Source organism: Ruditapes philippinarum, unplaced genomic scaffold (genome assembly GCF_026571515.1).
Source record: "Ruditapes philippinarum isolate M1 unplaced genomic scaffold, ASM2657151v2 ctg2466_1_1_1_1, whole genome shotgun sequence".
Lineage (NCBI taxonomy): Eukaryota > Metazoa > Mollusca > Bivalvia > Venerida > Veneridae > Ruditapes > Ruditapes philippinarum.
The window spans coordinates 157016-173553 of record NW_026852979.1 but is presented as its reverse complement, the minus strand read 5'-3'; the positions used below and the strand labels follow the sequence as shown (position 1 = coordinate 173553).

Below are 16538 nucleotides of genomic sequence, written 5' to 3'. Positions count from 1 at the left end.
TATAATGCATTGTATTGAATAATTGTTTCTCCTCTATTGGAGAAGTTATTTTAAGGTTGAGTTTCAACCTTCTCCTATATTTCAAATATTTGAAAAAGAGATGTATTATTATCATTATCATGCATTACTCTGTCATGTCATATATATTATGTTTGTAATATGTTGTCCTCGTGGGCTTTTTAGCCTATTGGAAATGAAATAAATAAATTCTTAAAATTCATCATTTAACCAATCTGTCATTTATGTGTACATGTATCAATATAAACGGTCTGATTTAATGAAACAATTTTAGATTTTCTCTCGCCACTGTCCATACACGAGTCGAGGTGGTGGGTTTGATGAGTGTAGTGACCCGCCATGACTTTGACTGGTACCAAACGAGTATGAAACCTCGTTCAACACTTGCTCTAGCTCCTCCTGGGTATCCAGGATGTGTACGTGGAACGGTGAGCCTGGCACGTCAACTCCGGACCATTTTACACTGATGATGTACAGGCCGCATTCTGTAGGATCAAACCTACACAAGATGGTTCGATCACGCTGGCTGTCTCGGTACATCTCCACCTGGAAGGCTCCTGAAAATATCATCATTATTCATATCAATTTCTGTTGTAAATGTTCAGAAAAAAATGCATATTTTCTTTACCAATATAACAGATTTGTCTTGCTTTTACCATTAGTTTAGTTTAGTTTATACAAATTTATCATAGTTCCATTGTCTTGGAAGCTATAAGCTTATTGAAACATTCTCGAATTTGTTCCTGGAACCAACCAGTATTAAGCAATGGATGTAAAGTTTCTTGCTCAAGGAAACAACAGCTTGACCCTGAGAGGGATCAGCAATCCTTAGATAACTAGTTCAACATGTTACACACACGGCCACGCTGCCATTGCTTTATGTTAGAAAACATTTAAAATTGACGCTTTTGTTTCATTATCATAAATTTAAAAATATAGCACCTGTCAGAATAGAACCTAGTAAATTAAATGGATGTTCAAGTTGTCCTATCCAGACAATCATGGTGATATAGGTATGGCATGTTGGCTACCATCTTTCAAGATACATAATGAGGAAATGGTCTGAAGACCTGTTGACAAGAGTAAATACCTTTTGGTCCTCTAATACGAACTGTAAGTTGACCAGCTCCGGCACCTCGTGTCTCTACAATAAACCTGCTGATATATGTTGCTAGGATACCATGCTCTACACCTGGACCGTGAACTCTCACCTTGCTAGCATCTGGCTGTGCTGTGACCTTGTAGACGAAAGGACTTCCTTTTAAAATATAAAGAAAATTTGTTTCTTTTACACCAAATGTAGTAAATAATATTTTGTGATTAAAAATTCAAATACACAAATATTAAGAAAACCAAATTTCACATTATGTAGTACCAGTATGTAGAATAAGAATGTACTCTACTGACAGAGTTCCACAAGTGAATTTATAATTGTCAACATACTATTATCAAATACAAAATCATGATTAAGATACTTAAATTATACATATGTACTGTACATTGATTAATTGGATTAAAAAACAAAACAAACAAAAAAACAGAATATTTTTAATTTGTTGCAATCAAAGTATCATGATTTTAACTATTGCTCCGTATTTTCATATTGATTATATTCATCATAATTTGTGTTACAAATATATATTACCATGCTGACCAAACTCTACTAATTTTGGATTCACCACCTACGTAACTAATCAATCTTTCCTAAAACAAAGAGCATTCCTACAATAAATAAACATCACCTTGCACATGTTCTCCTCCATATTTAATTTGTAGCACATGTCTTCCTGACTCCTGAGCTTTAACTCCTAGTCTAAATGTACCATCATGATTGTCCTCAAGTTCACAATACGCCACCTGGTGGGGACCCATACAGTACGCTGTCAGCTCACCTGAATCACAAAATAAACACTTTAAATAACTCCTATATGTAAACTTAAAAACATATCTAAGGGTCTCATTAAAGTCTGACAACAAAAATCTCGATATAAAAAATAATATATATGTATACATGTATATACATATATAATATAGTGTGAAAAAAGAATGAAGCAATTTGCTTTTTTTCAAATTAACATTGCAATTGTTTTAAAAGCAAAACTATTATAGTAATTAAAGAAAAAAAATTTAAGGCATTTGTTTCATTCTTTTTTCCTGCTATTTTTATCCGCATTGTTTAAAACTTTACATTTTGGATACATTATATATGAATAAATGTTGGCAAATCTTAATACTAAAACCAACAAGTCTACAAAACCTCACATCTCTTTATATAAACTGACATGTATCACTTATTTCTTAGCAATGGAATATAGCGCAAACTGTTCCACAAACCTGGTCCGGCTTTCCTTGTATCAATACCAACATTCATTTCACGTCCTAAGATAGCTCCGCCTACACCATTCACGACCACTCTGTTAGGATAGAAAGCTCCGATTACGTTCACCTTATATGGCGACCCTCTCAGCTGGCGGCCATTCCATGTGATATGTAAGAGATAGGCACCAGGGAGTATAGGAATGTAGGTGCAGCGGAATTTTCCGTTCCCAATCGGGTTTATTTTGACATTGACCTCAGCTCTGACCCCACTCAGTACAACATCTGGGTTGCCTATAATAACAATAATAATGATATAATATAACAGGGAACCAAAATAACCACTGATGAAGAGCAGGCAAACTTATAACCCATAATTTTGCTGAACTTGCAGCAAAAGTTTTCAAAACCATCACTTGAAGATACTCGCAAAATACCGTAAAACTGTTTAAAATATTGATCTCTGAAAACTTTCAATTACACTGGGTTTCAGACAATAAACTGATGTCTGGCAAAAGAAACAAAGGCAGTATGACAGTGCCTTGATTGCCTGCTTCTTACCTTCTGTACGAGTCAGATCAATCAATCGCGTTTCAGTAAAGATAAATTTAGATGACATGAATAAAATGATTTAAATGTAACTAGAAAATAGCAGCCTTTATGAATAATTTTAATTACCTCTGCCAGCCTGAGAACCATCAATAATAAACTCCGCCTCCTCTCTAACCACCGCCTCCTTCAGACCACGCCCAGTAAGAATAAGTTTACTGGCATCTGGTGTGTGTTGAATAGCGAAACCCAAGAATGGAGAGTTCACTAATGGAATGTCTGACCAGAAGATATGTATGTAATGTGGACCTGTTAGAAAAATAAATATTGAGCCATCATAATTTTCTATTTTAAATTTACATGGAAATTAAATATTATATTTTGCTAGACTGTACTTGAAACATCACTATGGTATTGGAAGTAAGACAAGCTGTAGCTTATGTCACTAAATATCATTTATTATATTGATGAGCTTAGACTTTCAGATTGTTCAAAAAATCTTGTTCAAGTGTCAAGCTTTGTTTGGTTTCACAGTGCAGATGATGTGTAAAGTACTAAATTTCTCTCCCAAAACAGGAAAGATGACTTTGGCTAATCTCCGGTGTTACAAACTTCAAAAGCAAATCTATGGGTCAAAACCATCTCACCTGCTGGAGCTAAGAGATGCATAGACTCCAGTTATTCAATCCCATTTTTGTCGCCTCTTCAGTTGACACAGGGATAAACAGTGGCTGCAATTTTGATGCCTCTGCCCTTAAAGGCAACCCATCAGCCACTAAGTATATGTATGTATTTATAGTCATTCTTATATGTGATGACAAGTTCAGGTCTACAAAGATTTTATTTGGTTCTAAATTTATTAAAGTTCTGAAAGATACAGAATATTTTCTATAAATTGTGAGGTCATTATAAACATGATATTTCTCTCCTAGTTTCAGTTTTTATCTGGTAAGATTTACCATATAATTAGCATTTACTTTTGGTGACATAGATACATTTTAAGCGTAAAGTTATCTGGTACATTAAACATATTATTAGCATTTATTGTTGGTGACATTGATATATTTGAAGTGCGAAGTTGATATTCTCTTAGGTCTTAATTTCTAAGTATAAAATTATCTTTTATTTGTTAAGATTTGCAAGAAATTTTATAATGTGTGAAACACATAACTGGCTATTAAGTGTAATCTAAACCTTTTCAATTTCCTTCAGCTACCATATTTATGCACATCCATTGTGCCGTGTATACAAAAACAATTTTAAATGTGGTCCATAAATGGAAACATAAATTTTATTTTCTACAATTGAGCCGCGTCACGACAAAACCAACATAATGGGTTTGCGATCAGCATGGATCCAGACCAGCCTGCGCATCCGTGCAGTCTGATCAGGATCCATGCTGTTCACTTACCAACTCTATAACAAGTAGAGAAACTGATAGCAAACAGTATGGATCCTGATCAGACTGCGCGGATGCGCAGGCTGGTCTGGATCCATGCTGGTCGCAAATGCACTATGTTGGTTTTGTCATGACACAGCTAAAATTTTATTTTCTACAATTTATACCCCAGCTATCAGCCTATGTTGGGTACATTGTATTTGGATAATAGACTTAGATGATTTATATAGTCTCAGTGATGCACATTTTACATTCAGTAACTCCATACTTTAAGTATTCACAATGAAATCTGCACTGAAGCAGGATGTCCTTGTAAATTTGTTTTATAAAGGCCCATTGTGCCTAAGAAATGCTTTTCTTTTTTTTCTCAAAAGCTTTTAATTTTGGTGTACTTTTTTATCAGTATACAAAAAGTTACTCATTAGTCAATTACTGGAGTAAAGTTGAGGAAAAATTATTCTCTAATACTGACATAATGCACACTTCTAAAATTATTGTTTTTGTTTTTTTTAAGATCCTGCAGAATGATTGCATGATACTAAATTTTAGATGTGGTGTAGATCTATATATAGCTCATTGTTACACTAAAACATTAAATCTGTTGTGCTTGTTTTCTTGTCATACAGATCATTTTTAAAACCATGTTTTCCTTGATTATATCTCGTGTTTAGGTTACATAATGTTGAAACAAAAAACAAAAACAAAAAAGATTGTTAAACATCTTGATTACAATTAGAGATATATTCCTTGTTATGTTTTGTTTTACTAATGGTACATAAATTTTTAATTATTTAAAGCAGTGTTCACATTAGACTTCATGCAAATTTCTCTTACATTCAATACTTGACTATATAGATAAAGACAATATTATTATATTTAAATGACATTAAATTTTCATCACTTAGATTTTCCCTGAATCCCTGTTAGTAGTGACCCTTTGGTCCAACACTTTAACTTGGTGTATACTCAAAACAAGCCAAGGTGCACCCCTGTCCACCACTGGCAGAGTTCACCTTTTACCTTTGAACTATTAATAGCACTCTCCATCATGATGTCATTAAAATCATGATGTCACAATATTTATTTTGAAATACTTCAAATCTAATTTGTGTTATTTTCAACATAATGTTTGCATATATATATTTGTCCTTCAATTTTATGTTTGTTTTTGTTTTGTTTAGATAAAAGATATTTTACTCTTAAGAGAAAAATTTTTACACTTACAAATGGGGAACACCTAGTATTGTAAAGTTCCCACAGATTAATTACACTTCAGATTTTCTTAAGATATTTTGTGAAAAGGAGATTTATCATAACATTTCTCTTAAAAGAGAAATTTCTTGCAAAATTTTTTGTGAAAAGAGTTGCAGATATATAAGAACAGGTTGATTTTTGTTTCTTGATGTTATATCAGAACTTATCAATTAAGTAAGAGTCTTTCTTTCTTAATGCACACGTAACATAAATGGGGCTCAGGGTGTCAGCTGCCTTATTGGTCCGCAATTCAAATCTTGGCATCCTGGCCAAGTGGTTAACACATATATTAAAGAGTTCCAAAAAGGGGGAACTTGTTAATAATATGGTATCTTACCTTCTTCTTCTGGAACAAATTCAATAACTGCTCTACCCATTGTGTGCGTGTCAATATCCACATCTAGTGTCTTAGATGGAGCCTTTACCTCCGCTCGCAATGTACCTAAAATAAATACACAAATTGATGACTGGAAGCGCGATATATTTCACAGTAGATACACTCACGGTTCTTATTTCCTCCCTCTGTATTTGCAAACTAACACATTGACGGCGCCATTTTGTTTGTTATATTGTATGGTATGATGTTCAGATGTTTGTTTCATTTTACGCCTTTTTCAACAGTATTTCAGTCATATAGGCGGGTCAGATGTTTGTAATTAATCATTAATTAATTATATTGCTGTGCATCTGATTTCCATAACATGCTATATTATAACACAGAGCACTCAAAATCAGAATGTATTTCATAAATTGAAACTAGCAACTGTTAAATGAGTTTCGTCCGACAGCATGGATGAGAAGACAAAACCTTGAATTGTCATTAACATTGATCAGAACAGTGACTGTAGAACTAAATGACTAACATAGTAATAACCTTTATATTGATAGTATCAGGATAATTAATAATCATTTACAAACAGTGATGTCATGAATATAATAACACTACGCAGTTAAAATCTTCTAGAAACTTATCTATACACATGAAAGAAGAGAAATAATTATGAGAAACAGCAACAAAATTCAGCCAAAACATTGGTATATTACAGGTAATTTTAAAAATTTGCAGTTGACTAAATATTTTTTACTATTTATACAATATCAACAAACCTGGTCCAGCTTCTGAGATATCAAATGGAAGTTGTTTACGTTCCCCGACAACAAGATTTACTCTCTCGTTACTGTCCATAAAATGCTGCCATCCTCCAATTATTCGAACCTTTCTGGCATCAATGACCTTCGGGTGATATGGACTACCTATAAAAGAAATCAGGGAATTTACAAGTTTACAAGTCTAAATTCGACGAACAGAATGTCCCCAATTTGGTTTTCATACTTCACTAATATGTTTTTTAATATGTCAATACTGTTAATCATGTAAAAAATCAAGAAATCAAAATTTCTAATAGTTTTGACTTTAATATGCCTTCGTTCAAAAAAAAAAAATTGCAAATATCAAAGTTGACCAGGCCACTGTACAGAATCTTGTCGAATGTTTTATCAATAAAAACAGCTTTTTATTTCACATACTTTACTAATTTTATTAAATATTCAGCAAGTGAAGTTTGCAAATATCACATGATATCATACCTGGAATGTCCGTGTTGTTCCATGTGACACTGATATCGAAAATTCCTGTTTCAACTGGAATGTAGGTCACAGTGTACGACCCATCGGCCTGAGGGTCAACGCTACATTTGGCAATAGAGTTTGGACCTGAAATGGACAACCAAACATAAATACATCAGTTAAATACAGTTATAATCAAAGTATTATTATTAACAAGACAATCTTACATACATATATATTTTCATTATTCTGATAAGATACCAATAAAAGTTAATCAGCTCAAAATAATAAACAAATACATGTTGTGACTTTTAATATCTTCCTTGAATTCTTTCTTTCTTACCTGACCACTTCAAACTCTTATAGACTCTTTTCAATATAAATTTGTTCATTGGTTTTCTACATGAAACTGAATAATATAAGTTAAGGGAGATTTAAAATATCAAAATGCTGAACTTGAGATTTCAGCCTACAGTGTAGAGGCCTAACCTCAAGGTAACAACTTTTTGTTTCCGAGTTCTGTCTCAAATCTCAGGATTTTCATTGGTCAGTGTACATTCTGGGGCAGATTCTGACCAATCAAATACCTGAGAATTCTCAGAGTTTGAGCTTAGACAATATTTACATGGTCGGACTACTATGATAGTAGGTTGGTCTGACACCACTTTTATACTGTCATGATATAAAAGTCATTGACATTGCTAGTGGTTTAAAAAAGTTGAAGTAGATAAACACAAAACTACAATTACTTGACAATCTGGTGATATCGCCCAACCCTAATGCTAATCATTCTAATTACTGATATACAAATTGGGTTCTCATTTTCCCCTCAGAGAATATCTTTAATAAAAAATATCTAACCAAATTTCTTTTTATCAAGCATTATATATTAGCCATACAAATACAGTCATGTTAACGACAAATCAGTACTAAAGGTTTTATAGCAATTCAATGGACACAAAATACCGGTAGCACGTAATGTCCTATATCAAAACCGAGAATGGTCATGGAAATATATTGTAAATATATAATTTTGCAAAACTACTTTTAAAGTTTGAAAGAAACATATAAATAGATCTTGTGGGAGTTTATTGTATAAGTAAATAGATTTCAAAAACAAGAGCTGTCAGAAGGACAGCGCGCTCGACTTTTTTAGTGCTTGCCTATAAAACAAAACTTTGACAGTTAAGGGCACACAAGACTTTAACTAGGAATTTCTAAGTACAAATCAAGAAACATTTTCACAGAGTTATCTTCTCTTGCTTACAGATAGGTCTCATGATGGCACATAAGAACTCCAACTTCCAAAGTAATATCTCAAATGGTTAAGTCAACAAGTGGACAAGAATGAAAATCTTAACTGAGTTTCTAAGTCAAAAAGGGCCATAATTCAAATAAAATCCTTAACAGAATTACCTTCTCCTGCCCATGTTTTGGGACCATGATGGTAAACAAGTATTCCAACTTTCAAATTAATATCTCAAACAGTTCAGTCAAAAAGTGGACTGGTACTAAAAACTTAACCAAGATTCTAAGTCGATAAAAGGCCTTAATTTTTAAAACAAATCCTTGACAGAGTTACCTTCTCTTGCGTACAGATGGGGGTAATGATGTGAAATAGCATTAAAAGTTTCAAAGCAATATCTCAAAGGGTTAAGGCAATAAGTGGATTTTACCCATATTCAATGTATTTTCTAAGTCAAAAAGGGGCATAATTCTGTCAAAACCTTGACAGAGTTATGTCCTCTTGTCTGTTGATGAAGGTCGTGATGGTAAACAAGTATGGTCAGTTTTCAAAGCAATACCTCCAATGGTTTTGAAATAAAGTGAGGTGGTACAAAAAAACTTAACCAAGCTCAATACACTTTCTAAGTCAAAAAAGGGCCATAATTCTGTCAAAAACCTTGACAGAGTTATGTACTCTTGTCTGTAGATGGAGGTTATGATGGTGAACAAGTATGGTAAGTTTCAAAGCCATACTTGTAATACTTCTGAAATAAAGTGGGGTGGTACGAAAAACTTAACCAAGGTGTGACGCCAACGCTAACGCCGACGCCGACGCCGGGGCGAGTAGGATAGCTCCCCTTTTCATAGAAAAGTCGAGCTAATGATATAACCATACAAATAGAACTTATTCAAAAAGCTATTTCAAAGTGTTAGCTTTAAAAGTTGTAACAATTGTACTTTTTCAAACATACAATCAAATAAGATATGGCAGATTATGACAGTTGAGCTTGAAAAGTACCTGTATACAGTGAAACCTGTGAACACAGGCCATCTAAGGAAGAGATACAAAATATGGTCTTTATAAACAAGTGGTCTTTATTTGGAGCTTACTTTTATCCCCTTAAATCAATAAAGGCTTATAAAGAAAGTGGCCTTTTTTAAATTTTACAGGGTTACATTTAATCAGAGGTAGTCATTTCACAGGTTTGTCTGTATATTCTAGATGGTTTCATTACACAGTAATTCACATTCTTTATAACATATACAATCTATTTAAACTGTCTGATGATCATCTTTGGAAAGTGTTATATTATAAATTTACATATTTCTTTGAGTTTGTATCATATTAATGCACTATGCTTCACTCATAAACACAATCTATAAAATGACAAATTTACCAGCATTAGACAAGTTAAAAGCCAAGTAAAAATATGTTTTTGTGGTTTCTTTTATTATTTTAATTATTAATATTATTGTTGTTACTGAAGAACAGATCAAAAAGTGGAAAGAAGTAAGCCTGGAGGTGCAATCATGTAATTGTAAGATTCAAATTATATATTCATTAATTTAGCTAAGTAAACATAGTTTCTTGCTAATTTAAGATTAATGAGTGTCACTTTCTATGTTCAGCAATTCATAAAACATATAAAAAAATTATCTTGTGAAACATAATATTTTGTTATTTTTCACTTATATAAACAAGAGGGCCATGATGGCCCTGAAGTCGCTCACCTGTATATAGGCCCCCGGAGCGGGGCCAGTTTAAACCCCAGGGCTTTTATTTGAACAAACTTGGTAGACACCCATTAGAAGATATTTCATGCTTAACATCTAAGGTCTAGCTGGTCAAGTTTTTTTCTTTACACATATAGTTAAAAACAATGACACACCTGGGGCAGGGCTAGTTTTGACCCAAGGGCTTTTATTTGAACAATCTTTGTAGACACTTACTTAAGTTTTTACTATATGCATATAGGGAAAATCAATGAGCCCTGGGGCGGGGCCAATTTTGACCCCAGGGCTTTTATTTGAACAAACTTAGTAGACATCAATTAGAACATGTTTCATGCCAAATATCTAAGCTCTAGCTCTTTGGGTTTTTTAGAAGAAGATTTTTTAAGTTTTTACTATATGCATATAGGGAAAATCAATGACCCCCTGGGGCGGGGGCCAATTTTGACCCCAGGGCTTTTATTTGAACAAACTTGGTAGACACCAATTAGAAGATGTTTCATGCTTAATATCTAAACTCTAGCTATTCGGGTTTTTTCAAAGAAGACTTTTAAGTTTTTACTATATGCATATAAAGAAAATCAATGACCCCCTGGGGCGGGGGCCAATTTTGACCCCAGGGCTTTTATTTGAATAAACTTGGTAGACATCCATTAGAACATGTTTCATGCCAAATATCTAAGCTCTAGCTCTTTGGGTTTTTTAGAAGAAGATTTTTTAAGTTTTTACTATATGCATATAGGGAAAATCAATGACCCCCTGGGGCGGGGCCAATTTTGACCCCAGGGCTTTTATTTGAACAATCTTGGTAGACACTCATTAGAAGATGTTTCATGCTTAATATCTTAGCTCTAGCTCTTTGGGTTTTTTAGAAGAAGATGTTTAAAGTTTTTTCTTTTGGTTGCCATGGCAACCAGAGTTCTGCATGGAATGGAATTCTTTGAACAACTTTGTTAAGGCTTCACACAAGGAACATCCCTGTGAAGTTTCATTATGATCTGCCTTATGGTTTCAGAGGAGATGTCGTTTGAAAAGTGTGAACGGACAACGGACGACGGACGACAGACGACGGACGAAGAGTGATCCTAATAGCTCACCCTGAGCATATGCTCAGGTGAGCTAAAAACTCTTAAAACTCATCCCAACCTCCTCCCAGCCCCTAAATACAATGTATATGACTTGTTCATCATATCAAAGATACATTGTAATTTGAATCAGCAGAAGGCCATTTTGAAATATTTTTAACACAATCATTGTAAATTTGACTTTTTTCAATAACACATGCCTGCTATTAAATGTTTACGACACCAAAGGCTCACATAATACGATTTTATTCAACTTGTTCAATAAATTCAGTAATTAACCTACAAGAATATGATATTCTATTCATCACACACCCAAAATAAAGACTGTTTAAATGGTAAAAGAGACAATTTTCATTGATGCGCCTATAGTGTAACACAAACATTTAGTGCGTCTTTAAACGCAAATGACATCAGTTCAAAATATATACACGGCTGTGCAATACCATTTTTACGGAGTTACAAAAGCAGCACAGGTATGTGATAATAAATGTTATGTATTTTGTATTTATTAGCTTTTTCAACAACGTCATTTCAGTTATGTTATCTTCATTAATTATTGAAATAATTCCAGTGTAAACATTCAACCTTAAAATATAATGAGAACATTAAAGTATCTCCTTGTTATGTCAATATAAGTTTGTCCCATCAAGTCCCAGTGAAACAATGAATATTCAATATTACAATACATGTATTATCTCATTTATATTTGTGTTGAGATGATAGCTTAATTATATATTCTGTCAGGTATACAGGTCACTGTGAGATTGTCCAATGTTATACTGTGCCAAATCTCTGATATAATATACCATGTTAATTTGTTAAATATTGACATGAGGCCACGCCTAGTCTTAAAATTTTTATGGCGCACAAACACATTTTAGATCATATGGTGCTGAAACAGGAAAGATGATTTTGGCTTAAACCTTGGGTATTACAAATTCAAAGTAACAAACATGGTCAAAGCTGGAGCTAAGAGATGGATAGACTCCAGTAGTTCGAACCCATTTAGTTGCCTCTTACGATACATACCAAAGCTAGTAATATTTGCTTGGACATTAGTACATGTACATCAACTGCGTTATAACAGTATATTTGTACATCTACTAATGTTATAATTATAAAGGTATGTATGACAAGACTGAAAATGGAACCTGGGACTTCTTAATGCAGCTGATACCCTATAACTAGATGACAGTTTCAGCATGAATGTGTCTTTATGTGGCTGATAGATACACTACAAGTCTACTACTATAGGTAACAAGTTACAACCTAATACTGGGACCTAATATGTGGCTAGATGACAAGTCACAACTTTTGAAATAATACAATGAAATTATACACCATATACATACCACTGACTGACACTCGTAAATCTCCTTTCCTACGTCCCACCTCCACATTAAACACAGCAGGTTTATCTTCCTCCGCAAAGAAGAGACCACTTCCACTGGCGGATGGTAAACCTCCATCAGCAATATCTTGAGTGAACGGGCATCCTGAAATGATACAGAATAAATATTTACACAATGTATGATGATCTTAACTTAAATCTAAGTTTAAAGACTGTATCATAGTCTTTGCAAAGTGTAATCACTTCAATGATTCTAGCAGTTTTCATTGTACTTTAGCACAAAATAAATGTTTATTTTTATTAAGCATATACCAAAAAGTGACTCATAAAAATGTATGAAATAGAGTCACAGTTTTTAATAATATTTAGGTTATTTACTTACTGACATTCACAGTCAACTTTACCAGATTAACACACATACTAAATCATAAGACTGCTCATATAAAATCAAAGGTAAGCTGAACAAGTTACTCCTTGTAAATACTTAAAATATTCAAAACATTATTTGCCAACCCACCTTCTCAATAGTCCTGACACAAAAAAAGATACACCAACATAATTTTTTCTCTTTTTTCTATATTCTACATTATACATGTAGATGTAATTACCTTCATCTATAACTGCATCTTTTTCTGCTACTATGTTTATACAAGTGAGGTATTTTCTAGGTCGCCCACGTGAATCCTTCATGGACACACGTTTTTCTACACTACAAACCACACCCTCTGTATTACCACTTTTATTTTCAAATGCGTACACAAATATTTCCTGATTATCTGATGCATTATGGTCAGTAACTTTTGCAGAAGATGTCTCTGAACCAGCAGACAACACTGAATCAGGCTGCCGTCTGCTTTCATTTTGACTAGAACCTTCATTTATGGACATGTCTAATTGACTAATGGCACTCCTCACATTATCATCATCATCTTTATCATCATTTCTAGTCCTTTTGTGTAGTTTTTCAGTGTCTAGAATAAGTTTAGCACCTGATTTGACGTCAGTTTCAATATGGCCATCTTTTTCTGCAGATGTCTTTTCATGACCTTCATTTTCATTTACTTCAATTGTTTCTAAATCCACTACTTTTAACTTCTGTCTCTGGAAAATTTTGTTTTTATGTAACGTTCTTTGCAACTGATTTTCAAGATTTGCTAGTAATGCTTTATTTCCAAGAATTTTATTTCCTTTGGCACTTACACGTCTTTTTGGGAACTTTCTCAACCCTTTCCCATCATCACCATCTTCATTTTCTTTATTAGAGGATTTACCTTCATCCTCCTTTCCCTCTTTCTTTCTCAACACAGAACCTAATTCTTTCAAAAGTTGGTCATGAAGTTTCGAACCTGGGTCCTTTTTTATAGATGTCTTAAAAAATATAGGGTGAGGTAACACTGCATCAGGACTAATGGGTGCCTTTTTAACAACTGTCACAGGCTGATTTTCTTTTGGATCTGTTTTAACAGTTAAGTCAGTCTTAGCCTGAGACTCTGACTGATCACTATCTTTTTCTTTGATATCAGAGGGTGATTCTTGGATATTATTTACAATTGGTCCAAACCGTTTTAACAGATACCTCTGTAGCTCATCTATCATGTTTGCTGGCTCAACAGCCTTCACTGTTTCATCTGTATCATCGTCTTTTGTATCACCCTTTATAGAAATTTCTATGACGTTTTCATCTTGGACAGCTTCCTCACCCAAGTCCATCTTTTTCTCCTGATCCATTGTCGGACCTTTACCGGAAGATAATTCATTTCCCTTCTTAATGATTTCATCCTTCAAAGCCTGAGCCAGCATCATTTCTCTCATTGGATTACTTATCTTCTTTTCAACAGTTACTTCTGCTTTTGATGCATCAACTGCATTTTGTGCATTTAATTTAGCACTCTTTTCTGTGTTTTCTTTACATTCAGTTGTGCTTACATTATTCAGTTTGTCAATGCCATGACTCAAAGCAATACCACTTTGGGGAACCTTAGAATCTTTGCAAGTGTTGGTAGATTTTAATCCCCCTCCTATTTCACAACTTACTTTTCCTGCATTTATGTTGCGTCCCATATAACCACCAGAATTTACTTTAGCTTTAATGCTCTCATGTTTGGATAAGGATACAGAATTATCTGTCTTTTTTATACTACTTACTCTTGAATCCAAACTGTTGCCAGACTTATCAATTTTACTTAGAACATTGTTCTGACTAGATACTGACTGAACATTAACATTAAACTTCTTCACATCACTTTCTGATTGTGTAACAGGCAAAGAAACTTTATTTTCTTTCTTTACACTGTCTGATTTTGTGAGAGATAAAGGAACTTTATTTTCTACCTTTATACTTTCAACTTTTACTATAGGTTTAACAATTTCATTTTCTCTCTTTGTACTATTTATCTTTACTAAAGAATCAGAATTCACATCTTGAGAAAATGATGTCCTCTCAATAGGGATATAGCTGGCTTGCTTTGCTGCTGAATTAACAGAGACTCCAATTGATCTTTTACTTTCACTCCTTCTTACAGATGAATTGCTTTTGGCTGCTGAATCACTTTTGACTACTACATTACTTTTGACTGCTACATTACCTTTGACTGCTGAATCACTTTTGACTGCTGAATTTCTTTTAACTGCTGAAACACTTTTGACTGCTGAATCACTTTTAACTGCTGAATCACTTTTGACTGCTGAATTTCTTTTGACTGCTGAATCACTTTTGACTGCTGAATCACTTTTGACTGATAAATCACTTTTGACTGCTGAATCACATTTTATATGAATTTTTGTTTCAACATGTTCCCCTTGCTTTAAAACTTTTCCATCATTTAGATTATTTCCAACTACAGAATTCAAACTGTGTGACTTTTCTGATTTAATATTCAACTTATTTCCAGCTGTGTTTTTAACTCCAATAGGGTTTCGTTTTACTTCCAAGCTAGCAACATTTCCAATCGATTCTACCGTCGATTTACCTGCAGTCGTATTTACACTCTTTCTAGCTGACGGTTTAATTTCAAACTTAACTTGCGTTACGGATGACATGTTTCACAAGTCTCTTTTCTTTTTATACACACATTAAACTGTTCAATAATATTAAATCCATTCAATACAAACAAGCTATACACTCTACTATGTGGAGTCAGCATAAAGCTTGTGGTAGAATAGCAGTCTCTTTAATTTTGAACACTTTACGTAAAAGAAAATGTAAATAAATCAAAATCCACTATTAACACAGTCATTCATTCATTGCCCTAAACTATCTGATCAATGCAAAGAATTTTTTGGGATCATTCTTCAATGTAGTTATAAGATTACTGAATATCTGTGATATAAAAGAAATGTTGACATTATCACAGTAAAGTAAAGAAAAACACCCAGAGCCCTCCCTGTATCACTGCCACTATAAAACAGTATCATTTGCTATTAAATCAAACGAAGGTCTATAAAAGGCAGTAAAAGGTCATCTTATCTGTGCTATCACTCTCTTTACTTATTTCAACAAGTCTTAAACCCTACCGATAAACTTTGGACTAATATAAACAAAATTAACACATCCCCCCACCCCCCACTTCTAAAAATTTAAAAAAATAATAATGACCTGCAAATAAATTGTAACAAAAAACATCTGGATCATTTGTAAACCACTTATACAGTTGTGTAATCAGTTTCTGATGATTAGTAAAGAATTATCATAATCATTTAACCTTGATTTAATTAAACCTTGATTTAATTAAGATAAATCAATTAAATGATGACAAAGGTGTGGGGAGAGCATTTATTGTGTACAATAGATATAGTTATAAATCACCACTGGTTTATTAGGGGTTATAATACAAGTTTGTTTTTCATTTGTAAACATTTCACAAGTAAGATAAGTTTCTGACACTTTTCTAATTTGTGACAGCCGCTCTCAGTGGTGACAGGTCTTTTGATGTTTAATCAGCTGTTGACAGTTGATCCAATTTTCAACATAATTTAAACTAAATCAAAGATATAATAAATTTATCATAAGACATCTCAAATGCCAGGTGATTTAATTCTATTG

The 16538-nt window shown here is 33.4% G+C and overlaps 1 protein-coding gene across 4 annotated transcripts in view; it reads right to left on the bottom strand.

The window, feature by feature from the left end:
- Positions 1-224: 224 nt before the first annotated feature.
- LOC132729993 (filamin-B-like) overlaps positions 225-16538 on the bottom strand; it is a 106600-nt gene continuing 90286 nt past the window's right edge. For 3 of the 4 annotated variants that reach the window (XM_060715833.1, XM_060715840.1, XM_060715849.1), the window contains 9 exons: positions 12498-12641; positions 7124-7249; positions 6644-6790; positions 5874-5978; positions 3013-3192; positions 2353-2628; positions 1761-1910; positions 1109-1276; positions 225-575 (listed from right to left, as the gene is read on the bottom strand). In XM_060715833.1, coding sequence (XP_060571816.1) covers positions 289-575; positions 1109-1276; positions 1761-1910; positions 2353-2628; positions 3013-3192; positions 5874-5978; positions 6644-6790; positions 7124-7249; positions 12498-12641 — 1583 coding nt within the window. In that variant the 3' untranslated portion in view covers positions 225-288. Of the gene's footprint in view, positions 576-1108; positions 1277-1760; positions 1911-2352; positions 2629-3012; positions 3193-5873; positions 5979-6643; positions 6791-7123; positions 7250-12497; positions 12642-13104; positions 15551-16538 lie in introns of those variants that run through there. The other variant, XM_060715857.1, reaches the window with a different exon arrangement.